Source organism: Balaenoptera borealis (genome assembly GCF_965194805.1).
Source record: "Balaenoptera borealis genome assembly, chromosome: 19".
Classification (NCBI taxonomy): domain Eukaryota; kingdom Metazoa; phylum Chordata; class Mammalia; order Artiodactyla; family Balaenopteridae; genus Balaenoptera; species Balaenoptera borealis.
Genome location: NC_138878.1, coordinates 12,592,831 through 12,617,440, shown reverse-complemented (window position 1 = coordinate 12,617,440; position 24,610 = coordinate 12,592,831). Strand labels below are relative to the sequence as shown.

Sequence of the window (24,610 nt, the reverse complement as noted above, 5' to 3'; positions counted from 1 at the left end):
TTGTGCAGTGCACAAGCCGTGAGGCGGTACAGAGCACCTGGGGAGAGTGCTAGCAAGCGGAGTTCCCGGAGGCATCAGCTGCCCAGTGGTGAGACCAGCTCTCCTTCCCCAGGGACAGAGAGTGACTGCAGGCCTCTGGGCCCCAACACTCAAAAACAGATGTCCTGCCAAGTTGAGGGCCAGTAGACTTCAGCCCTCCCTGTGGTCCCCGGCCCTAGCCCTTCCCCAAAGAAAGGGCCAGGCTGCCTCCTCCCCCTTCTCCCTGGACCCTGTTCCAGGCCCCAGCTGGCTTCCTGGCTGGCTCCTAGCCCTGGCTTCCACCCCGAAGGGAGCCACTCATAAACAGGAAATGCTTCCCGATGTGATGCCTGCTCTGGGCACCGTTGCCAGCCCACAGGCTGAAGGCCCTACCAAGCAGCAGTGTTGACTGGTCCCACCACCTGTGGGGGAGGGGATGCTCACAGGGCTCCCTGCTCTTTGGGGCTCACTGCTGGGGAAGGGTTGTTGGGCCTGAGGTGGGCAGACTCCCCGAGGTCGAGCTCCCCCAGCCTGTGGCCCTGCCCCGACCCCACTGCCCTCCTGTGGCTGATGCTTACCCGCTCCAGCAGCCCCATCATGTGCTGAGACACTGACGCTGAGCCCTTCTGCTCCCTTTCCCCAGAGACGGTCTGAAGGCAGCCCCCAAGTCACAGAAAGCAGACTCCCCGAGCATCGACTACGCCGAGCTGCTGCAGCACTTTGAAAGGGTCCAGAAGAAGCACCTGGAAGTGAGGCACCAGCGGAGTGGGCGTGGGGATCACCTGGACCGGAGGGTTGTCCTCTGATAGGCCTGGCCTGGAGAAGGGCCCAAGCAGTGGTCCCATGGAGCACTTGGGGTCTTCAGGCCCCCTCCCCACAGACCCGAGGACCTGCCTCAGGGGCAGGGCTGGGCCTGGCCACCAGCGCAGGGCAGGGTTGGGGGCTGGAAGCTCTGTCCACCCAAGCTCCTCTCACAGGCCCTCCAGCGCGGTCAGCTGCACTCTGGCATTCAGACGGAGCTGGCTTCCCGCCAGGGTGAGGCCGCAGCCTCAGACGCCCCCATTTTCTGGAATCGGGTTCTTTCTAATGCCCTCTTGTAAAAGAGCTTGACCTCCCCAGCACACCAGAGCTCTGGCCTCGTGCGGATGTGTGTGTACATATGTGTATACACATCTGTGCACACAGGGACCAGCACAGAGGTCCATATGAATGGTGCACCCTCTGCCCCAATAAAGAAACGCAACCCGTGCCTGGCCTGCTCCTTCCCACTGATGCCTGCCCCCGCCTGGTGCTGCAGTTGCCCCAGGACCTTGCTGCCTGTCCTAGAAATTTGTTCTCATGGTGGTCCCAGGAGTGCTGGCTCTGCCAGGAGAGGCTGGCCGCTCTCTGCACGCTCACCTGACTGGGGTGTGGGCCTGGGGCCCAGCCCTCACCTCTGTAGAACCAGCCCCTTCTTCCTGGAGAGCACCAAGCACTGGCTTGGCCCCCGAACCCTGCCTTCTCAGGCACCTAATCTGACTTTTCCATCCTGACAACCCCCGCCCAGGGGGCATGGGACATGTCCCCACTAGACAGATGAACTGAGTGAGCCTCAGGAGTTTCTGAATGAAGGGGCACACTGCAGAACATTCCAGGTCACTGGGGATGGAGGGGAAGGCCCAGACCAGCCGCAGGGAGTTGGGCGGGGCAAGGGGTGGGCTTCCCACATCACCACCCCTTGATTTGGCTAAATGAGCCTTAGCTCACCAAACCTATAAGCCAGAGTCCACCTGACCCCAGGCTTTGGGAAGCCTCGGATTGGCCTAATGATCTCCCAAGTGGCTCTTGTGGGTCCCTGGAATAGAAGAGAAGGATCTTGCGCGGGCTTTTCCCCAGAGCCCCAGCATAGGGCCGGGAGGGTGGGTTTCCCTGCCTGGAGTCTCCAGAACAGTTTGACAGACTGAACTCACCATGGCCAATGTACACACACATGCACCCTCATACATGGGTACCCTGGCATCAGCGACTGGGGACAGTGGCCCACCTCTGTTCTGCTGGTCCCACACGGCCCCAACCTGAGGAAAGAGGTTGCTTGAGGACCAGTACACCACCACCCCCAAAGGCCCGGTCTGGGGCACCCCATGCAGGTGGCATCAGCACTGGCACTGCTTGGAAAAGGAGCCAGAGAACTTCTGGAGGAGGGTCCAAACCCTTTTGTGCCTGGGATAAAACGTTCCAAGGCGGGCGGCCTCCAGGGCACCGTGCGCCCCTGCTGAGTGTGGTGTATCCATCCCACGGGATGCGCCCCGAGGACCCCAGCCTGCCCCCCTCTTCTTAAAGCGCGGGAACACCCACCCCCGACACACACACACACACGCGCGCGCGCGCGCCAGAGACCAAAGGCTGGAGGGTGGTGGTGGTGTTGGGCACCTTCCCGGAGCGGGCACCCAACCACTGGTCCCACTCCCGCGGGCAAGTCGGGCAGCCCCGCCCCAGCGCCGCCCCCGAACCGCGGTGGCGCCTGCGCCTGCCGGGCCCTCTAGCCCGACCAGTTTGGCCGCGCCGGGGCTCGGATTTCAAAGCCCGGGCTCCATTCCTGGTGAATGGGCCGGAGCTCGCCCGGTCTTTCCCACAGACCCCTCCCGCCACGGCCCTGCCCCTCCCCGCGGCCCTCCCCCCGCGCGTCCACGTGACGTCCAAGCCTCGGCGGCTCGGATTACGGACGCCGCTCCAGTCCCCGCGCCGAGGCTGCGCCGCCGACTGCCCGCGCCGCGCCCCCAGCACCGCCCGCCAGCCCCGCCGCGACATGGCCCGCGCCGCCCCGCGGCGGCCCGCGATCCCCGAGCGCGGCGCGGCCGGCCGCTGAGCGCAGCCCGGAGGCTGCAGGCCCGACCCGGCCTCGGAGCGAAAGCCGCCGCGGCCCGGGTCCCCGCGCCCAGCCTGCGCCCCGCCGCCGCCGCCGCCGCCGCCGCCGCTGCCGCCCGGCCCGAGCATGGAGACGGCGGAGAAGGAGTGCGGCGCCCTGGGAGGGCTCTTCCAGGCCATCGTCAACGACATGAAGGTAACGGGGCGCGGCGGGGCTGGCCGCCCTGCGGGCGCGCGGGTTCTTGTGCGGGTGCGTGCCCCCTCTGGGGACGCGTGGCGACGGGCAGCCGTGCCCCGCTGTGTCCGTGCGCCGCCGTGTCTGTTTGTCCTTGTCTGAGCGCGTCTGGCCTGCGACTGCCGTGCGCCCGTGTCTCTGGATGCCCGTCGGGGGGTGTGGGTGCTCGTGTGTCGGAGTGTCCGTGCGGTGCCCGGGGTCCAAGCCCCGGGTCGCCCGCGTCGCAGCGCCCCCTTGGGGAGCCGACCCGAGCCTGCGCACACGCGGGCTCCCCGCGCCCCAGACCCCCAAACCATGAATGGGGTTTGGCTCCGGGAGCGACTCCACGGCCCTTTAACGGGCCCGGGGTCTCTCTGGCCTCCGCCCCCTACCACCACCATCCCCCCCACTCCCCCGCCCACGACGGCCCGGGAGCCCAGACAATGCTGTCACCGCCAAAGCAGGGAAAAATAATAAAGCAGGGAACCGTTAACTCCTTCCCTGCCGGCCTCGGCCTCCGCACCCGCTGCCCGGGTCCCTCAAAACAAGCTCCAGGACTCCAAGGTCTCCACGATGAGCGTTCCTGCATCCCAAAGCTTCTGTTCCCACCTTGGGAGGAGAGGGAGAAGGTTGGGTTGATGGAGCAACCCCAGGGAAGGGCTACTCTTGCTCCAGGCTGTCAGCTCCAACCCCCTCCCCATGATTGCCCAAGGTCAGGCTGCAGCGGGCCACCAATTCCTGGCCCACTGCTGGCTCACCAGGTGGGGAAACTGAGGCCTGGGAATGGCTCAAGGTCATTAAGGAGACTGCTGGACACTCCCTGACCTCACCCCTCACTGGTGGTCTAGGGAGTGAGGGGGATCCTCTCCCCCAAAGAGGCTAGGGTTTGGCAGGGCCGGCCCAGGCTGACTAGGCAGAGAGGAAGGGCAGCTCCGATGACAGGACGGGGGCCAGGAAGCAGCGTTTCTACCCTTCCCCTCTGAGGCAGGCCTGTGGGCAGGGGAAGAGCAGGGGAGAGAACTGGGAACTCGTCAGACCCCCGTCCTCACAACCTATCTCACACTCCCAAGTACACAACATAGAATCCTACCGTGACGTCGCAGGCCCCGGGAGGACACACCACAGTGCACACCACAGGGCAGGCCCTTCGGGGGGCTCCCGGTGCTGCCAGGGGAACAGCCCCAGGGGCAGCTGCCAGATCTCTGCGCCCCCACCCCCACCCCCAAGAGAACTGGAGCCACCCTCACTGGGAACTACAGGGTTAGCAGCATGCATAGGTGCCACTCCCTGCCCCCGTATAGGGTGCGCCCCTGAGAGCTCCATCCCCTGCAACCCCACTCCGAGCTTCTTCTACCGGCCCCCAAAAGTCCTGGCCTCTCTCTGCCCTCAGCAGCCCCTCCTGCCCTGTGGACATCACAGCCCTGGCACTGGGTTTCCTTCCTGGGACCAAGCAGCCCAGACAACCCTCCCCCAACCATTCCCAGGGCTGGCAGAGGGGGGGACCTTCCCACACCCTCCTTCTGGCATCCTCTCCACAAACACTGCAGAGAGCAGCAGCTTTTGCACAGAGCAGAGGGGCAGGACTGTCTCCCTCCCTCTCCAGGCAATTTGCAAGGAACTTTGGGATGAGATAGAAAGAAATGGGCCTAGATTGTAACAAGTGATTGAGGCAGGATTTTCTGACATGTGGAAGCAAACTGGGAGAGGTTTCACCTGCGGTGATGCCAAGTCCCGATATACCTACGACACATGCATGTGTTTGGGCCAGGGACAGAGCAGGGGACCGGGCCACCTGGAGGTCGATCATCTGGATTTGAGGGACAGCTTCTGGCTGTTTCCTTCGGTGGCCTGAGCCACAGAAGCAGCAGGGTTTCCGTAGAGGAACGTGGCCAGGTTGAGGAGACTGAGCCTACCTGTGAGGCCCCTCTACACAGGGCAAGCACGGCCACCGCACGGCCGCAGGACCCACAACAGCACACCCTGGCCCTCCTGGAGGCCCAGACCCTGGCGTGGGAGAGGCAGAGTAGGGGGAGGAGGACCTACACCTGGAGCCTGGGGGGCCTGGAGGAGGACAGTAGCTCAGGGATCGGGAGGGGGCCCTCGGGAGCTTTCCCTGCCTGCTGTGCCTCATTTAGCTCAGATGCCCATCGAATCCCAGAGAAGGGCAGGGACTTGCCCAAGATGACAGGGCTGGGTGTGGCACCCAGGGCTCTGCCTCAGCCCCAGGCCTCACCTTCAGCAGCACTGGCCCATCCAGAAAACAGGGTCATAATCTCTGCCTGCCCTCGAGAGTGGGGAGTGTCACCTGGACACATAGGCCCTGGCCAGGTGGGAGAGGCTCCTGGCAGAGAAGCAGGGGTCAAGTGTCTGCTCTGTCCGCCAGCATTAACCTAGCATTTACTGTGTGCCGGGCACTGTGCTAGTGCTTTCCATGCAGTCTCCATACTGACCCGCTGACATCGGTGCACTTCCCATCCTGACCTTACAGGTGAGCAGACAGGCTCAGAGAGGACACCCTGGCCCAAGGCCACCCAGAAAGCCCCCTCTCTGGGATTGCAGCCTGAGTCTCTCCCCTGCACAGCCCAGGGCCCGGTCAGAGACAGTGTCCGGGGGCCAGGGACCTGGGGCCCAGCAGCCTCCATATCAGCCTCATCCCATCCACTTGAGCACCTCTAGTGAGCATGTAACCTCTCCCCTCCAGAGCAGCCCACTGCTCTGGGGGCAGAGCTGGGCGTCTCCCATCCATGTAGATCCTGCCCCCTACCTACCCTTGATGCCCAGATATTCATCTCCCCGCATCCCGGAAGTGGGGGGGGGGGGGAGGAAATCCCTGACGTGTAGTGACCAGTCAGACAAGGGATCAGATCCTGACCCTGGCACTCGATGGCCTTGGGCAAGCCGGTTAATCTCTCTGAGCCTCAGTTTCCTCATCTGTAGAATGGGGGTGACAACAGTATTCATTTCACAGGGTCATTGTAAGGATTCCATGGGATCACACAGTGCCTGGCCCACCGCACGCTCTTGATCAACAGTAGCAGTCCCTGTCACTAGTGGTAACAACCCAGAGTCCTAGAACCTGACAGCCAGGGTGCGGCCTGTGTGAGGGCACAGGTCCAGGTGAAGACCGAGGACACCCCTGGGGCCCTGGCTGCTTCGGCCCCTCAACCTCACCTCTGGGGTCCTCATGAGTTACCAGTGGGGGGTGGAGTCTCAGGTCCTTAGAGACCCAGGTGCTCCTGTCCATCTGCTGAGGAGGGACCGGGCCTGGCCTCCCCCATGCCCCATCCTGTCCCCTCTCCACCGGGAAAGCCAAGGCTGTGAGGGTCTGGGATGGAGCGATTCTGGCTGGGCAGAAGCGTCGGGGTGGGCCCCAGCCAGGGACTTTAATGGGGTAGGGACCTGTGTCTTCCCAGCTTCTCCCAGCCTGCTGCCCTCTGAGACTTCCCAGAGGCTGCTGGGGGTGCTTAGGTTTTCTGGGGGCCAGGACGGTGCCTCTGGACCCCTGGACCCACAGCATCATCCCTCCTCCCTGGAGGTCTTGGCAAGGCTTGGGGCTGAGGGTGTTGAGGTGAGGGAGGGCGCCAGGCCCTCAGGACTGTCAGGAGCGGCCTCCCGGGCTCCTTTACCCTGAGCCGTGCCACACGGAGACAGCCCACGGACAGCCTCCCCCTTCCCGCTCCAGCCTGTGTGAACTTCTCAAATATTTGCTTTCCCTGGCCACTGGTTGGGCTGGGCTGGGAGGGGAGGGAGTTTCTGAGGCTCCCAGAAGCTTCCCTGTCCTCCCCACCCCTGCAGGCTGGCCCTGTCCCTGGGGTTCCAGCCCGGCAAAGCCTCCCTCTGAGGCCCTGGGGACTGGGGTCTCTGCCTTCCCCCTTTCCACTGGAAAAGCCCCAGCTCCCAGCGTCCCATCCCACATGGAAGGGAAGGTCGGCAGCACTTTGGGGCTAGGGGCTTTGCCGGCCTGAGGCTCCCCTTCAAGGATCAAGTCTTCCACAGGGCCATTGGGCCAGGACCCAACAGCCATGAGAGGGCCCATTAGCCAGAAAAACCCCTTGATCTCACTGGACAGCTTGATCACCAAGAGCCTGGCTTCCCTACTGGGAAACCCCCTTCCAACTCAGAACTTTGGGCCAGGCTGGGATAAAGGCCACACTGTGTCCCCAGGAGGGGAGGGGAGCCGGGGGTGGAGAAAGGTGGCTCTGTTGGCCGCACAAGGCCCCATTCAGCCTGGGGCCTGACTGTCCCAGGCAGGCTGGCCAGGCTCTGAAGCAGCCATAGCCTCCCCGGGCCTGGGAGCCACTTCTGCTGGCCCGGGATGGATGGATGGCCGGGCTGGCAGTTGCTTCCAGGGCACAGGGTGGGGGCCCCAGAGGCCCCAGTTTAGACCTGGCATGCCTTGAGCCCTGTGCACTGTGCCTCTGCCCCCATGCCATGTGGACCATCCTGGGCTGTGTCCGGGGAACATAGTGCCCCTCATGTGGCTCAGCCCAGATCCCCTGCCAGGCCCCTCCCATCCCCGAGGAGACAGGACCTGCCATTCACTGTTTCCATCTCCGTTGAGGATGTGGGCCACCATTGCAGACAATGGGCCAGAGTTCCTGACTGTCAGGAAGGGAGGAATGGGCAAAGAAAGGTGCGTGTTCCCAGGGCCAGGCCTTCTTCATGCCCCAGGTCTCTGTCCTTGGTCGCCTGTCCCCCTAGAGAGCCCAAGAGCCTTCCTCACCGCAGGGGCAGGGCTGCTGTCTCAGAAACTGCCCAGAGTCTGGACCCAGGCATGTGGGGAGCCCAGCCCAGGTAGAGCCCTGCAGTCCTCATGGAGTCTCCCTTCCTCTCCCATCTCCTCTGCAGAGCTCCTACCCCATCTGGGAGGACTTCAACTCCAAGGCCACAAAGCTGCATTCCCAGCTGAGGTGAGGCTGCTGAGGGTGCCCCAGCTGGGGAGGGAATGGGTAGAAAAGACACCTCACCCACAGACCACCCCACTGTCCATCTCCCCAGGACCACTGTGCTGGCTGCTGTGGCCTTCCTGGATGCCTTCCAGAAAGTGGCTGACATGGCCACCAACACCCGAGGTAGGGAGGGGGCATGGCTGGAGGTTGGGGATGCCCCAGGTTGGGCTTGGAAGCTGGAAGGGCTGAGTGGAATATGAACCGGGAAGGGGACACCAGGCCCAGAGTCGGGACCTTGAGTTCTGCTCCCTAGTGGAATGGGCTTTTTGTGTAGAGAGTGAGCCTCTCGTCATTAGAGGCATGCAAGCAGGAGTGGGCGAAAGATGACAGGATGTTACAAAGGGGGGTTCCCTTCTCGCTTCTGGGTGGCTGGTTTGACCCCTCAGCCACAGTTGTTCATGCTTCCCTATGGTGAGTTTGACTGTGGCTTCTTCTTTTCCACCCCCTTCTGCTCTTCTGAGAGCACAGAGGGCAGGTGAACATTCCCTGTTGGCCTTGGCATCTCCTCTGCATTCTGGTCCGAGTAGCAGGGACCTGGGTCCCCTGCTCCTTCGGGTGGTGAGAACCAAGGCAGTGGGCGCGTGCTGGCACTCTCACACCTGCATCTGGGCACACCTGGAGGGGGTTCCCGGTAGGGCAGGAGGGGATTTTGGTTGGATCTTTGGATGGTCTTTGGTGCCAGCCTCTCCTAGCTGGGGTGAAGGGCAGCTCCTGGCCCGACCAGCAGAGCAGCCGCAGCTGCAGGAGGCTGGCATAGCCAGGATGGGCAGGACCTTGGTCCCGTACGGAGGACGGTCTTGGTAAATACTGAAAAGAGATCAAGTCGCCTGCTGGGGCCGGCAGGATTGCGGAAAGCTGGGGGGGCGGGGCGCGGGGTGCCGGCTCGGCCTTCGCGGGCCGGTGCGCCCCCTCGTGGCCCGAGGCCGGGACTGCAGAAGCCCCGGCGGGCCCGTTCACACGCTGCGCGCTTGCCTTGCCAGGGGCCACGCGGGATATCGGCTCGGCGCTCACGCGCATGTGCATGCGCCACCGCAGCATCGAGACCAAGCTGCGGCAGTTCACCAAGTGAGTGGGCGCTGCGGTCGGGGAGCGGGGGGTGTCACGGGGAGTGTCACGGGGAGACCTCCATGGTGGCCCTGACCCTCTTGCCCCCGCCCACAGTGCGCTCCTGGAGAGCCTCATCAACCCACTGCAGGAGCGCATCGAGGACTGGAAGAAGTCGGCCAACCAGCTGGACAAGGACCACGCAAAAGGTGGGTCTGGGGCTGGGCCGTGCTTCCCACCCCCCACTGGGCGGAAACCCGCGTCACAGGGCTCCTTTCTCATCCCTTGCACAGAGTACAAACGAGCCAGGCATGAGATCAAGAAGAAATCTTCAGACACACTGAAGCTGCAGAAGAAAGCACGCAAAGGTAGAGCCCAGAGCTGGCCCACAGAGGCACAGCCCCAGGGGGTCCCGCTCTGTATCCCCTGACGCCCTGTGGGGCGCCCCAGGGCATCATCCTGGCCTGAGGGGCCCTATCCCGCACACAGGACCCTCCAACCTGTTGGGTGGGGCAGAGGGAGCACCTTGGACCCCAGACCCGACCCAGGACCTCCCCTCCTAGGGAGGCAGCAGGAGGCCCAACAGGCCCAGGCACCCCCAAACCCCACCCCCCCAGCCCCAGGAGTGGCTCTGTCCATCCGGCTGTCTTTCACACATTCTTTCTTTCTCTGTCTCTCCTCTCCTCTCCTCGTCCCAATCCTTCCTGTAGAGCTACTTGGTAAGTCAGATGTCCATTCCTCCAGCTGCTCCTCCCGTCCTTGTCGTCCTTGTCGCATTTGTCTGTCTCCCCCAGCTCAGGGCCATTGGAAGGAGCCTCTCCAGGCCAAGGAAGAGCGAGGAAGGCGGTCGGTCCAGCGAGGGAGGGGCCTGGGGCACAGTCCCCTTGGGGCCCCTGGGGCCCCTGGCCAGGGATGAGTCCGGGGCCACTGCTGGGTCAGTCTGCCAGGCCAAGAGGGGTTGGACCGGGCAGGGTGGGGACACAGGCCCTGGCTGCCCCGCCCCCGCCAGGCCTTCCCAGAGTCCTTACCTCTTGCCTCCCCACTTCCTGTCTCGCTGTCTCCTTTACATCATCTTCTCGCCTCTCCCTGTCTCTCTCGCCGCTTCTTGGTGTCGCTGTTGGTGTCCTTGTGCATCATTCCCTGAGCTGAGTGGGGACCCACACGGAGGCACCCCGTTCCCTGTTCCCTGGGCCCAGCCTCTAGCCCTCTTGGCCCCTACACCCCCTCATGGCCTGGCCTACAGCTGCGCCCCCATGCTCTACTTGGTCCTACTTCCCTTCCTCCTCCCTGTGCCCTGGGACGTGAGGGGCCACCATCCCACGGGCAGTGAGGGTATCCTGGGGGGTGGAAGTCTCATCTCTTGTGGAGGTTGCCACTGAGCTCTCCTGAGCACAGCTGCTCCAAGGGCGGCCCTGCGGCTGCCCAGGGCTCTGCTCACCCCAGGACCTGGGTGGCTTCGCAGCTTTGGCGTCTTTCCTGTGTGTTTGTTTGTCTGTCCTCTCTGTCTGCTCTGGGGACCAGCCCTTCCACAAGCCCCAGCGTCCCGACTGCCCTCCCCAGTCCCCTGGCCCCCACGGCAGTGCCCAGCCCCACGGCCAGGGACACCACCACGGGGTCTGAGCTGTGGATGCAGTGGGCCGGGCCGGCTTCCCCAGCGTGGCCTCTCCTCCCAACCCCTCCAGGGAAAGGAGACCTGCAGCCCCAGCTGGACAGTGCCCTGCAGGACGTGAACGACATGTACCTGCTGCTGGAGGAGACGGAGAAGCAGGCGGTGCGCCGGGCCCTGATTGAGGAGCGTGGCCGCTTCTGCACCTTCATCACCTTCCTGCAGCCTGTGGTGGTGGGTTCCTCGGGCACAGAGAGGCGTTCTGAGTGTCTCCACCGTTGCGCTGGTTGAGGGGTTCCCAAGAACCATGATTTGGGAGCCTCCGTCAGCCCGAGCAGCGTTGGTTGGTGGGAAGGGGTGAGGGAGGGGAGACCCGGTGTGGCCTGCTCCTCCAGGGTGCGTGGGCAGGGGCGGGGCCGAGAGGCTGACTCACTGCTCCATCAGAACGGCGAGCTGACCATGCTGGGAGAGATCACCCACCTGCAGGGCATCATTGATGACCTGGTGGTGCTGACCGCGGAGCCACACAAGCTGCCCCCCGCCAGCGAGCAGGTGCGGCCAGCCCTGGGGACAGGACAGGGGAGGGGAGGGCTTGCCCTTGGTTGGGGATGATAGAGGAGAAAAGGGGACAGCATTTGGGGGAAGCAGCTGGACACAGAGGACCACCTTCTGTGGGGATCTAGGAGCATCTGCCCAGGTGAGGGGTGGTGTGCCCAGGACCCAATGGGGGCCTTACATCGAGAGCAGATGGGTGGAAGTCCCAGATCCGCAGGATCCCCCTGAGCCAGCAAGACTTGATGATGCCCACCTGCCATCCACACCCAGACGCGTCAGCTCCCCTAGACCCAGACGCTCCTGCCCCCACGTGCCGCCCTGCCCACTTCACCTCACCACCGTGCTCCCATTGCACTAGGGTCAGCCCTACCTGACAGCGCCGTGGCGTTGCTCTCACTAGGCGCTTACTGTGTGCCCAGCCCACGCAGAGCACTTCCCATGGGTCACCTCATTCATTCACCCCAGTGGCCCTTTAAAATAGGAATGATTGGCTGCATTTCACAGGAGAAACCCAGGAGAGACCCAGGAACTTGCCCGAGAGCAGAGCAGAGAGCAGAGCCAGGATTTGAACCCCGTGGGGCCCTTCATGGTCACTCTGGCCTGGCTCCTCTGCCAGCGACAGTGAGTCCTCAGGAGCACCAGGTTCTCCCATGTCCTGGCCTGCGCAGCTTCCCTGAGAAGCAGAGCGGGCAGAATCTCCCCAGGCATCCCCCGCAGCCCTCTGGCAGCCCTGCTTCCTGCCCCTGAGTGAGGAGCTTGTGTTAGGAAAAGGCTGGGGGGCAGGGGGCTTCAGACTCCCAGGGATCGCCTTTGGGGCCCGGTTCTCAATTGGGAAGACAGCAGGGGGCCTCTGGCCCTACTAGGCCTAGGAAGGGAGGCCCAGGAAAACGATGAGGCTTTCTGCAGGGCAGGGCTGCTTCCAGTGACCCCATCCATGTCCCCATCCAGGTGATCAAAGACTTGAAGGGCTCAGACTACAGCTGGTCCTACCAGACCCCACCCTCATCGCCCAGCAGCTCCAGCTCCCGGAAGTCCAGTATGTGCAGGTCAGTGGGGGGCTGAAGTGGGGTGCAGGGAGGGGCAGGGGTACTGCAGCAAGGAATCGGGAAGGTCCCACCAAAACTGCATCAATAACAGCTTCAGGGCCCCAGAATTCACACAACTCCTAGGTCGTCAAGGAATCTGCAAGCATAGGGGAAACTCTACTCTCGTCGCAAGACTGCCGCTAGTGCAGGCGTGTGTTGGGGGCGGGCGGAGGGGCAGCAGCTTCGTTTACGGAGCAATAAGTAATGTACCAGGTGCCGTGCTAAATGCTTTATGCATTTTCTTCATTGAATCCTAACACCACCGTATCAGGTATGGTGTTGTCTCCATCTCACAGAAGGGGAAGCTGAGGTACAGAATCCCGGCATTTAACCACTAGACTCTGCCAGGCTCAACACAGTGCTGGGGCAATAGTAAGAATCTAAGATGGGGAGGGCTGTGGAGGCTTTGGGCAACATGTGCTGAGGCTACAGGCTTATTACCTTATGGACACTGCAGCCTGGCTGGTTCCTGAGAGCTGGTGCCTGGGCAGCTGCCACAGGCCCGAACCTCAGCCTAAGCTGGGCCCCGAGGTCTTGCAGAGCCAGGGAGGGGCCAAAGGTCTTGCTCGATCACCACTCAGGCTCAGGATCAGGAGCACTTCCTGGGTGGGATTTGGAGAGCTATTTAAGATTCAAGGCTCCTCGGCGGGAGGGCAGTGAGCATAGCGCGAGTTACTGGCGGGGAGACCCCTCTGTGCCAGGCACCCTTTCCCCAGATCCACCTTGGCTGGGCAACCGGGGCATGGGCGGTAAGCCAGGCACAGCAGTCAGCTGCTCCTGCAGGGAGAGGAGGGTCCACGTCAACTGGCGGCTCTTCAGACCCCGGGTGGGTGACTGGCACAGGAGGGGAGGGTTGATTGCAGGGGACACCCATGACCAAGGGTGGAGGCTGGGGACCTTCCCGGTCATGCTCAGGAGGAAGGCAACCTTCATTGCCAGGAACGTTGCCCAGGGATGAAATGGTTGCATAGAGGATATGAACTACAGAGGGCTGGACACCCTTCAGTGGGTGGAAAGGATGAGGGCAATGGTGAGTCCAAGACCCACACAGACCGTCACCACGCACTAGACGTTCAATTAGGATTTGATGGTAAATATCAGGCTTTGAGAAGATAGTCATGATCAGACTTACGTCTGGTTGTAGCCTAACTGGGAAACTCTTTGATGCTGGGTGACTCCGTTTCCTCCTTGTTTTAACCTAAGGTCTACTGTTCTTGCTGGCAGAGTAGGAGGTAGCACTGGGGTGCTCCGGGGCAGGCGCTGGGCCAGCTCTTCAGTGTGGTCCCCTGCCCAGGCCCCACCCTGTCCCACAGTCCTGGAACCCAGCTCCTCTGTGGCACTTTGGTCTCAGGACCTTGTAGTCTGACATTGTCTTTTCCTTCCTTTGCCCCCCACCTCTCTCCCCCGCCCTCGTCTGTCGCCCTTCCACACACACCCCTGTGTCTCCCTGTCTGGCTGCTGTGCGACCCCCTTCACTCCCCCAGCGCCCCCAGCAGCAGTAGCAGTGCCAAGGGTGGCGGAGCCCCGTGGCCTGGGGGTGCCCAAACATACTCACCCGGTTCCACCTGTCGCTACCGCAGCCTGGCACAGCCAGCCACCACCAGCGCCCGCCTCTCCAGCGTCTCCTCCCACGACTCTGGCTTCATCTCCCAGGATGCCACCTACTCCAAGCCCCCCTCGCCCATGCCTTCAGACATCACCAGCCAGGTGAGGGGGCATCTGCCGAACCACCCGGGGTGGGGTGCAGTGGCCTCATGCCAGCCTCAGGCTATCCACGTCAGGGGCCACCTGTAGCTGTTGAGACTAGCCCTGGAGGTCCCCAGGGCCACCACATTGAGGACCAACCTGAACTCACTGCCTCAAGGCTAAGGAGAGTTGGAAGGTCTTGGAGCAGCTTACCAGCTCTGGCGCCTTGTGACCCTCCCCCTGCATAGCCTGGCTGTGATGGAGTGGCTGGCCCTAGCAGGCACCCCCAGGAGCCCCAGGATCTGCAGACATCCTCCCCCTTCTCCACACTTTGGCCAGCTCATTCTGAACACAGAGACTGGCCCAAGAATCTCTTCAGATGTAGGCTCAGATCCTGCAGCCTCAGTGAGATGGAAACAGAGGAACTACAGCAGAAGACAGAGGGAGGTCAGGCCACATGCCCAGGGTGCTGTCCTTCCCCATCATGGCGAGTGCCTCCATTTGAGCTCAGCATTCTCTCTTTTCCTGCTCTCTTGCCCAAGGATGTCCCCACTGCATTGCCAGTCTCCCCTCCTCTGCTGGCTCGTTTCTGTCAGTACACAAACACACGCTCTAGTATCATCCATCTTAAAAGCCCTCCCTTCCTCCATGTTCTCCTCCAGCCACCTAGTCTCTCCTTCACAGCAAAACTTCTCAAAAGACTTGTCCACACTGACCACCCCTACCTCATTCCCCATTCACTCCTGTCTGCTTTACCTATCAGTAATTGAAAAGCTGGAATTGTTCATTTCTCCCATATAGTTCTATCCGTTTGCTTTATATATTTTGAGACTATTAGGTGCATACAACTTTAAAATGTTAACTCTTCTTAGTGAATTGAATCTCCTAATGTGAGGTAGTTGATCTTCTGTTACTTATATGTTTTCTAGCTTAAAGTCTGTTTTGATGTTAACTACAGCTCCTTCAGCTTTATTTTGCTCAATATTTATGGTATCATTTTCTGTCTCTTAGCTTTTAAGCTCACTATGTCCTTATGTTTTAGATGAGTCTCTTATAAACAGCATATGCCTAAATTTTCTTTTCTTATCCAATCTGACAATCTCTTAATTGACATTTTTAGTCCATTCATATTTATTATGATTACTGGCATATTTAGACTTCTGTCTTACTTTTTTCTTTCTATTCATTCTGCTTTTTCTGTGCTGCTTTTGTCTCTTCTCTTGCTTTTTGTTTTTTCCTTTCCCCATTATTTTCCTTCTACTGGATTTTAAGTTATACTTATTTCATTTCTTTTACAGGTTACCTTGAAATTTTACCATGCATCCGTAGCAAAGTCACAGCCCCACCTCCTGAATAATTCAAGGACCTTAACGTATATTTTAACTTCAGTCACCCACTCCCTCCCCTTATAAGCTATATATATCTCTTTAATCGTCCCCATGATTGACATTTTTTTTCTTAATTTTATCATTATTTTATACATACAGTATCTGTTTAGATTTACCCATATGTGTTTACACTTTTTTTGTTCATTTTTTCCTTGTATCCCATCTTCCTTCTAAGGTCACTTTCCTTCTTTCTGAAGTAAAATACGTCCTTTAGAAGTTCTTTTAGAATGTGTCTGTAGTAGTAAACTCTGTTTTTGTTTATCTGTAAACATGCTTTATATTTTTCCTCTTTCTTGAAAGTTAGTTTTGCCAGGGATGCAATTCTGGGGTAACAGTTACTCTGTTTCCACATTTTGAAGATATATTCCCCCTGTGTTCTGGCTTCTGTGGCTGGTTGTAATGTCTGCTGTCAGTCACTGTTGTGCCTTTGTGAATGATCTGACTTCTCTCTCTGGCCACTTTAGTTTTTCTACAATGTATCTAATTGTGGATTTGTTTTTGTTTAACCTCACTTGGTGTGTTTGTGTTTCTCTATCTATCTATCTCTGTATTCATGTTTTTCATTTGCTCTAGGAATTTTCAACCATTATCTTTTTTTTTTTTTATAAATTTATTTATTTATTTTTGTCTGAGTTGGGTCTTTGTTGCTGCGTGCGGGCTTTCTCTAGTTGCGGCGAGTGGGGGCTACTCTTCATTGTGGTGTGTGGGCTTCTCATTGCAATGGCTTCTCTTGTGGCAGAGCACGGGCTCTAGACGTGCAGGCTTCTGTAGTTGTGGCTTGCGGGCTCTAGAGCGTAGGCTCAGAAGTTCTGGCACACGGGCTTAGTTGCTCCGCGGCATGTGGGATCTTCCTGGACCAGGGCTCAAACCCATGTCCCCTGCATTGGCAGGCAGGTTCTTAACTACTGCGCCACCAGGGAAGCCCGTCAACCATTATCTCTTTATTCTTACTTTCATTTGTGTGTTTCTTCATTCTCATATTTCCCATCTCTTTGTTTCTCTGGATAATTTCTTCAGGTCCATCTTCCAATGTACTTTTTCTCTATTTTATAGCTATTTAACTTAATCCATTAAGGGTTTGGTTTTTTTTAATTTTGAAATAATTTTAACCTTGTAGAAAATCTGTAAAAAGAGTGCAGAGTTCCCACCCACCATCCCCACAGTCTCCCTGGATGTTAACATCTCATGTAACTACCAAACAATTTTCAAAACCAGGAAATTAACACAGGCACAATACTGTTAAATAGTCAACAGACTCTTTTCACATTTTGCCAGCTTTCTCACTAACGTCCTTTTCCTGGTCCAGGAGTCCAGGATCCAACACAGGACCCTACCTTGCATTTTATTATTGTGTCTCTTCAGGCTTCTCCAGTCTATAATGGCTCCTCAGTCCCTCTTAAATGACTTTTGAATACTGGTCATGTATTTTGTAGAATATCCCTCATCTTGAGTGTCTCTGATGTCTTCCTGTAATTAAATGGGCAGGAAGAGCACAGCAGTGGTTTACTGCCATTCCACCTCCTCACCAGACCTTGGTATCCTTTTCATTTGAGCCATTCTGATAGGTGTTATATCATAGTGCCCTGTGTTTTTAATTTGTATTTCCCTGATGACTAATGAGGTTGAACACCTTTTCATACTTTTAAAGGCCATTTGGATATCCTCTTTTTGTGAAGGACCTATTCAGATCTTTTGCTTGTTTTTCTCTCCTAGGTTGTCTGTCTTTTTCTTGTTGATTTGTAGAACTTCTTATATATTGTGGATACAAGTCTTTTCATCTGATAATCTTCTCTGATTCTGTGGGTTGCTGTTCTACTCCCTTAACGGGGTCTTTTAATGACCTAAAGTTCTTAATTTTAATGTGTGTCCAATTTATCCATTTTTTTTCAATTGTTACTGCTTTTTCTGTCCTGTTTGAGGTATTTTTGTGTACTCCAAGGTCACAAAGATGTTTTCCTCCAAAAAAAGCCTTTTTGTTTTACCTTTTCTTCATTTAGGTCTGCAGCTCATCTGGAATTGATTGTGTGTGTGTGTGTGTGTGTGTGTGTGTGTGTGTGTGTGTGTGTGTGGTGAGGTAGAGGTCATTTTTTCCGTATGAATATCTAATTGACAATTTTTTGAAAATACCATCTTTTCCTCCACTGCACTGTAGTGTGTTACCTTTGTCATAAAACGGGTGTCTGTGAACGCATAGCTGTTTCTGGAGTTTGTATTCTATTCCACTGGTTGATTTGTCTGTTCTTGCACCAGTACCACACCATCTTAATTATTAATAGCTTTATAAAAAATCTTGATATCTGGTAATAAAAGTCCTCCAGCTTTGATATTCTTCAATATTACCTTGTCTATTTTTGGCCCGTTGCATTTCCTTATAAATTTTAATATCAGCTTGTCAGTTTCCACTAAAAAAACTCCAAAAAAAAACCCAAAAACAACCCCTGGGATTCTGACTGGGATTACATATGTCTCTCCATTTATTATGGCTTTACCTTCTCTCAATAATATTTTGCAGTTTTCATGTGAGGATCTTGCACATCTACTGGATTTTTTGCCCTGGGTATTTGATGTTTATTGATGCTATTTTAAATTATTTTGGCTTTTTCAGAGTCTTTTACTTGTTTTTTAGCTGCTGATATTTAGAAATTTGATTTTTTTTCTATGTTGATCTTGTATCCAGTAACCTCGCTAAAAACCCATATTAGTTCTTTTGAATATTCTATAATACATACACAGTCATGTCTTTTACAAACAACCATTTTCTTCTTTTCCAATCCTTTTGCTTTTTACTTCTTTTTCATGCTTTATTGCACTGCTAGAACTTCCAGTGCTAAATAGAAATGGTAATAGTGGGCATCCTTATCTTTTTCCAACCTCAGAAAGAAAAGTATTGATATTTTTGTAGATGACTCTTTATCAGATTAAGGAAGTTCCTTTCTATTGCTAGTCTAAGTGTTTTGTTTTCCATGAATGGGTGTTGAATTTTTCTGTTGAGTTTTCCAAATACGTTTTTCCTTTTATTTTTTATTTTTGTCTTAACAATTATATTGGTAAAATTCTAAATGTGTTTATTATTTCCTCCGAATCCTTACCTATAGAGTTTAGTTCCTTTTATTTTAGTCATCTTGGCTCATCATAAACTATTAAAAAGATCTGGGAGTCTAAACCAGGATGATTTAGAGAATCTTACTTGGCTGGTACAGGATCCGGAGAGGTGCTACTGATTAGTTCCCTTCCAGGTTTAATTTGGGTCATCAACAGGGTGAGCTCTCCACCTTGCCACTTGCCCAGTCTCTCAACGACAGTGCTGAAGCCAGCCTCTGCCCTGGGGACCCTCATGGTCCTGTTTCTGCCCTTGCTTCTTTTTTCTTCATTCCTTGTTGTTGTTGTTCTTTTGTTATTTATGTATTTATTTATTTGGCTGCGCCGGGTCTTAGTTGCGGCATGCATGTGGGATCTAGTTCCCTGACCAGGGATTGAACCCAGGCCCCCTGCATTGGGAGCACGGAGACTTAACCACTGGATCACCGGGGAAGTCCCTCTTTGTTGTTTTGAGTTGGGGGGCCTCCTGGGGCACCTAGTTCCTGCCACTGTCCACAGCAGGAGCCTCCTGGGCACCCTCGGTCCTGTCCTCAGTGGGCTTCTGCCCCACCATTCTGTGAAACAGTTCTGGAGGTCTGCACAGACACCCCTCCGCCTCATCTGCACGGACCCCCAGCAGCCGAGCACAACTGACCCTCCCTCCTTTGCACGTCAGGTTCTTCCCCTGATTCTGTGACATCACCTGCTCGTGGTCTTCCTCCACACCACCAGCAGCTCCTGTCACTCTTCTTCGCTGGGCCATCCTCTTCCTCCAAAGCACTGAGTGTCGGCCTGACATCCTTGAACCTTTTCTCTAACCACCCTCATCCTGACTGCCTGGTGACCTTATTCTGTCCGACGGCTGCTGGATTTGTGGTTCCAAACCTGACTTCTCCCTGAACTCCAGACTGTAAATACAATTGCCTGCATTGCATCTGGGCATAGATACCTAACAGGCAGCTCAGCTTAACACGTATAGGATGGAACTCTGGACTCCATTCCTCCCCCAGGCTTGCCCTTCTGAGAAAACAGTGGCACATCAACCCGGCAGTTCAAGCCAGCACCCCGCTGCCATCCTTAGTATCGCTCTTTCCCTGCCCACCACATCCAGGCCATCAGCAGCCAGTCCTCTTTTTAATCCTCAAAGTGTGTGGTTATCAGGCTGGGCTGGGGGGCAGGTCATTGCCCATGGCGTGCACTCTGGGTGCTGGCTTCCACTGCATACGCTCACGGCCGTGGCCGTGGCCCTGGAGGGCGTGGGGTGGGGATTGCTGAGTCAGCAGGCCCCGCTGCATGCCAGTGCTGTGACCAGATCTGTTCTCTCCTCTCGTCCTGCCTCCCCGCCCATCCGCCTGCCTGCTCGCCTCTGCGTGGCAGAAGTCCTCCAGCTCAGCGTCCTCCGAGGCCTCGGAAACCTGCCAGTCCGTCAGCGAGTGCAGCTCCCCTACCACGGTCAGTGCTTCCCACCCGCAGCGGGACACAGGGAGGGCCCAGGTTCAACCAGGGGGGCGTGCACGAAGCACTTGCTCCCCGCGAGACAGGCCTCCTGGGCACCACCTGCAGCCACTCCCCACACGCTCACATCTTTCCCTTCTGGGCCCTGCCCCTGGGCCTGGCAGGACTGGGGTGTCACAGCACCCTCCGTGCTCTGTCCTTGGCCATGGTTGTGAGCCTGAGGCCCCATGTGGGTCTGGAAACCCTGAACCTCAACAACAGTGAGGGCCCCCTTGGCCATGAGCAGCAGGACCAAGGGTCCTCCTGACCTGCCTGCCATGCCCGCAGGACTGGGCCAAGGCCGGCCCCCACGAGCAGCCCTCAGGCGCCACCCTGCAGCGGAGGAAGGACCGAGTGGAGCTCCTCCGAGACACAGAGCCAGGCCCGGCTAGCGGGGGCACCCTGGGCCCCAGTGGAGAGGAGGCCCCGCGACCCCGCATGTCCCCTGCCACCATCGCAGCCAAGGTAAGCGGCAACTCCCTGGGCAGCCCAACCAGGGCCCCACCTTCACTCCTAGGTCAGCTCCAGGAGGCCAGGCAAGTGGTCGCAGGGCCAGCTGAGACCGCTCAGCCTGTTGGGGGCTGCCTGAGGTCCGGGCTGATGGGGGAAGCGGGGAGCAAGGCTTCAGCCTGCAGTCTTACCACCCCCAGCACGGTGAGGAGGTGTCGCCCGCGGCCAGTGACCTGGCCATGGTGCTGACCCGCGGCCTGAGCCTGGAGCACCAGAAGAGCAGCCGAGACTCCCTGCAGTACTCGAGCGGCTACAGCACGCAGACCACCACGCCCTCCTGCTCCGAGGACACCATCCCCTCCCAAGGTAGGCCCCAGGGGCCGGGGGCGGGCGGCTGGGCCTTCCCAGGCCCCCAGGGCCCCAGGCCCACCGCATCCCGTGCCCCCCAGGCTCCGACTACGACTGCTACTCAGTGAACGGGGACGCAGACGGGGAGGGCCCACCCGAGTTCGACAAGTCGTCCACCATCCCTCGCAACAGCAACATCGCCCAGAACTACCGCCGCCTGATCCAGACCAAGCGCCCGGCCTCCACTGCGGGGCTGCCCACCGCCGGGCTGCCCACCACCTCGGGCGCACCCCCTGGCGTGGCCACCATCCGCCGCACGCCCTCCACCAAGCCCGCCGTGCGCCGCACCCTCTCCAGCGCCGGCCCCATCCCCATCCGGCCGCCCATCGTCCCCGTGAAGACGCCCACGGTGCCCGACTCCCCCGGCTACGTGGGGCCCACACGGGCAGGCAGCGAGGAGTGCGTTTTCTACACCGACGAGGCCGCCTCGCCCCTGGCCCCGGACCTGGCCAGGGCCTCCCCAAAGAGGCTCAGCCTGCCCAACACAGCCTGGGGCAGCCCGTCCCCCGAGGCCGCCAGCTACCCGGGGCCGGGGGCCGGGCTGGCGGCCGAGGACGACGAGGCGCAGCAGCAGCAGCTGGCCGCCAACCGGCACAGCCTGGTGGAGAAGCTCGGGGAGCTGGTGGCCGGCGCCCATGCCCTGGGTGAGGGCCAGTTCCCCTTCCCCACTGCCCTGTCAGCCACCCCCATGGAGGAGACTCCCACCCCGCCCCCCGCTGCCACCAGCGACCCCCCGGCTGAAGACATGCTGGTGGCCATCCGGCGCGGGGTACGGCTCCGCAGGACCGTCACCAATGACAGGTCGGCGCCCCGCATCTTGTGATCCCACCCTCTGGCCCGGGCGAGGCAGGTGGCCTGGTCGGTGGGCAGTGGCCACTCAGAGCAAAGGCACAGTCAGGAGCGAGTGGAGCCAGGCAAGCTTTTTTTTTTTTTTTTTTTTTTTTTTAAAAGTCATACGAGGCAAAGCCACTTTATTGGAAAGAGACACCCATCTTGGATTTCAAGGTTTAAACAGGAAATGACTTAAACCTCGCCAGGATGGAGCCTGCGGGCCTGGAACTTGGATTTGGAGCCTGTTTCAACCTTTGCTTGCAAACTCTGTCCCTCCTCTTCCTCCTTTCGGGCCCTGCCTTTTCCTGGTGTGGGTGAGCCCCCGAGCCACGCTCCCCGCCCACAGCAGCGGGGCCGGGCCAGCCTCTCCCCGTCCCACCAGCCTGGCTGGGCCCGCAGTGCCACCGCTTAGCTAGCCTAGCCCGGCTTCTCGCCATCTCCCCAGGGACGGTGGCCTTAGGCTCTTCCGGAATGCTAGCCCATCCCGCCCTGACTGAGCTCCCTCCGCCTCCCTCCTCCGTCGTCTCATCTCTCTGCCTCTCCAGGCTCCTCTCCGTAGGGGAGCAGGGCCGACAGAGAGCAGCTGTGCAAGGGCCAGGGGCCCAACCAGCTAAGGTATCTGGTTTGCTGAGAAAGCTCTACGGGATGGCTGGCTGTTGGGGGGTTGGTGGGGAGGTTGCAGCTGGGAGCCCAGCCACCGTCGCTGCCGCTGCCGTCGTCGTCGTCGGGGAAGGGGGTCCGGGCCCAAGTCAAGCCTCTTGGGGAAGACATGCAGGGGACCTGCTTGGAAGAGGCTGGGGACCCTGAAGCAGCATCCCCTCCTCCCAGGGGCGGCTGGGGTTGGAGGCAGGGCGGGGCTGGGCAGTGGGGAAGAAGTCCAGAGGCTAGGGGTCACCTGGCCAGTCCCCCAGGAGCTGCTTTCAGATGCCGTCGCCATCCGGGCACATGGCGACCGACCCTGTGGACCCTGGTGACGGTTTCAGCCACCTCTGGGGATGGGGGCTGGAGCTGGGGGCGGGGGCAGGGGGGACGGGAGGGGGTTCTTTTATGAACACATAATAAAATGAGCTGACCGGACAAGGACTGCTTGTGGGGACAGGGTAGACAGTACAGGGTGTGTCCAAGAGTGCCTGAGGGACGGGGGTGCCCACACTGGCCATTGGGCCTGTGGCAGGAGGAGGGCCTAAGGGCTCCAGAGGCCAGAGAGCAACTCCTCTCCAGCGTCCGGTCCGGAGCAAAGCCGCAGTGAGGTTGGAAAGGGCTGGGGGCTGGGCCTCCTGCCGGTCTGCTGCGGACCAAGGGGTGGGGGTGGGGGTGGGGGTGGGGGGGGCAGTCGGGGGAAATTAGCTTTGACTCTGTTGTCAGAGGAGACGCCCTCCCAGGATGGTCCAGGCAGCGGGGAGCGAGGTGGCGAGTGCCCCCGCACCATGTTGCGTGCCAGCTCCAAGCAGGTAAAAGCACATGTGCCAAGGGCGAGCGGAGGACTTCCTGCAGCCCCGCAAGGCAGCTGAGGGCGGCCAGGGCAGCAGGGTCACGGTCACGGGGCAGGGGCCCGTCGCGGGGTCAGGAGAGCTGGCTTTTCCTGGTCTGGATGGAGCCCGGGCTCCTGGTAGTTCTTGTGCCGGAAACGGGGGTCTAGGCACAGCAGCCAGGCGGGTGTGGGGAACCAAGGATGCCCCTGAGTGGATGGAGCCACGCGGGGTCCCCGAAAGCGGGTGGAGAACGGTACCTGTAAGTCGCTAGGTCGGAGAAAGGAGACTTGCTGAGCGCACCACACCTGGAGGAGGGCCGGGCGAGGAAGGAGCCGGCAGAGCAGGTGGCCTGTATTTGAAGGTTTGGGGCGGGGCTTACACTGCCCCTCACCACAGGGTTTGCCCAGGTGGGCTGATTTAAGATGCAGGTTATGTGATGTGAGCAGGGTAAGGGGCAGTGGGGTGCAGGGTAGCTGAGTCCCTATGAGGAAGAGCTTGCCCCTGGGGAGGGGGATGGCTTCGGAGACCCAGGGAGGGGGTGGGTGTGGCACAGCTGCCCCACCCCCCACCCCAACCCATACTCCAGTGGCGCCCTTCCCCTCCAAGCCACCCCCAGGGCTGTACATAACTCCTCCATCCCCTTGATCGCCTCTCGTCCATTTAGTGACCACCTTGTAGGCCCACCCCTTTGGGATCCGAGCCAGCCATCCCGCATCACAAACTTTGGTTTGGGGGACTTCTTTACGTTTGTTTCATTTTTCTTTTTGTACAGAGAAATATTCTTTTCAAAAAGTGTCTTTTGACTGAAGTAACTTTTCTGGTGCTGTTGTTAACTTGTTCCTTTTTTTAATTTATTTCCCCACCCCAGGCCCCCCCTCCTGGTTCCTACTCACTTTTTCTTCCCTCCACCACCCCCTCACCGCCCCCATCCCATCTGAACCATTTTGTTTCTTTTCTTTCTGTCCGTTTTTGGATAAATGATCCTCTCCTTCCCCCCCCCACCCCCCTGCAACCCACCCTCTCCTTGATTTAAATAGTCACTGCTACAAGTAACAAATGCACTGTGAAGATTCCAGTATTAATAAAGTTGTACTGTAATTAACACCCCTGCCTCCGCCTGGCTTCCTCCACCGCTGCTCACCGGGCAGCACCCCAGCCCTTGCCCATCCCAGATCCCCGCTGGGGGCGGGGCTCCGTGATGGGGGGGTGGGGGGCGTGCAGGAGTCACCAGGTCTCATGCCAGAACCCGTGCCTTTGAATGCCTCAGCTCTGTCCCTGCTGGGGGCGGTCTTGGGGCTGCCAGATGGAGGGGGAGAGGGCAGTGGCCAGGACGCACTGTGTGACATAAGCCCCCCCCCCCGCTCCCCCCCCCCCCCCGCAGTCAGGCTGGCTAAGGCTTCAGGGGCTGGGGCAGGGCTGGAAGGAACTCCGTCCCGCAAATATCTACCATTCCAGGGCCCTGGCTAAGGTCCTGACTATTCCAAATCT

At 58.6% G+C, this 24,610-nt stretch overlaps 2 protein-coding genes across 7 annotated transcripts in view; both read left to right on the top strand.

The window, feature by feature from the left end:
• VAC14 (VAC14 component of PIKFYVE complex) overlaps positions 1 to 1,266 on the top strand; it is a 98,063-nt gene extending 96,797 nt beyond the window's left edge. For all 5 annotated transcript variants that reach the window (XM_082369830.1, XM_082369828.1, XM_082369827.1 and 2 more), the window contains one exon: positions 662 to 1,266. In XM_082369830.1, the coding sequence (XP_082225956.1) occupies positions 662 to 742 (81 nt within the window). In that variant the 3' untranslated portion in view covers positions 743 to 1,266. The remainder of the gene's footprint in view (positions 1 to 661) is intronic.
• Positions 1,267 to 2,700: 1,434 nt separating this feature from the next.
• MTSS2 (MTSS I-BAR domain containing 2) lies at positions 2,701 to 24,224 on the top strand. Of its 2 annotated transcripts, none has more exons than XM_082369848.1 (14): positions 2,701 to 3,058; positions 7,925 to 7,986; positions 8,075 to 8,148; positions 9,006 to 9,090; positions 9,187 to 9,278; positions 9,363 to 9,437; positions 10,752 to 10,909; positions 11,120 to 11,227; positions 12,179 to 12,276; positions 13,800 to 14,022; positions 19,845 to 19,919; positions 20,250 to 20,426; positions 20,612 to 20,777; positions 20,861 to 24,224. In XM_082369848.1, exons 1-14 carry the CDS (start codon positions 2,990 to 2,992, stop codon positions 21,640 to 21,642), a joined length of 2,244 nt encoding a protein of 747 aa, XP_082225974.1. In that variant the 5' UTR covers positions 2,701 to 2,989; the 3' UTR covers positions 21,643 to 24,224. The 2 variants fall into 2 exon arrangements, with proteins under 2 accessions (XP_082225974.1, XP_082225975.1); XM_082369849.1 differs by having other exon boundaries at positions 2,704 to 3,058; positions 13,896 to 14,022.
• Positions 24,225 to 24,610: the final 386 nt, after the last annotated feature.

What these genes read in the sequence shown, in the direction of transcription:
- MTSS2 (XM_082369848.1), top strand. Translation starts at nt 2,990, where the DNA reads ATGGAGACGGCGGAGAAGGAGTGCGGCGCCCTGGGAGGGCTCTTCCAG. An exon ending in CTTCAGACATCACCAGCCAG is followed by an intron (nt 14,023 to 19,844) that starts GTGAGGGGGCAT and finishes TCTGCGTGGCAG; the next exon opens with AAGTCCTCCAGCTCAGCGTC. An exon ending in GGACACCATCCCCTCCCAAG is followed by an intron (nt 20,778 to 20,860) that starts GTAGGCCCCAGG and finishes CGTGCCCCCCAG; the next exon opens with GCTCCGACTACGACTGCTAC.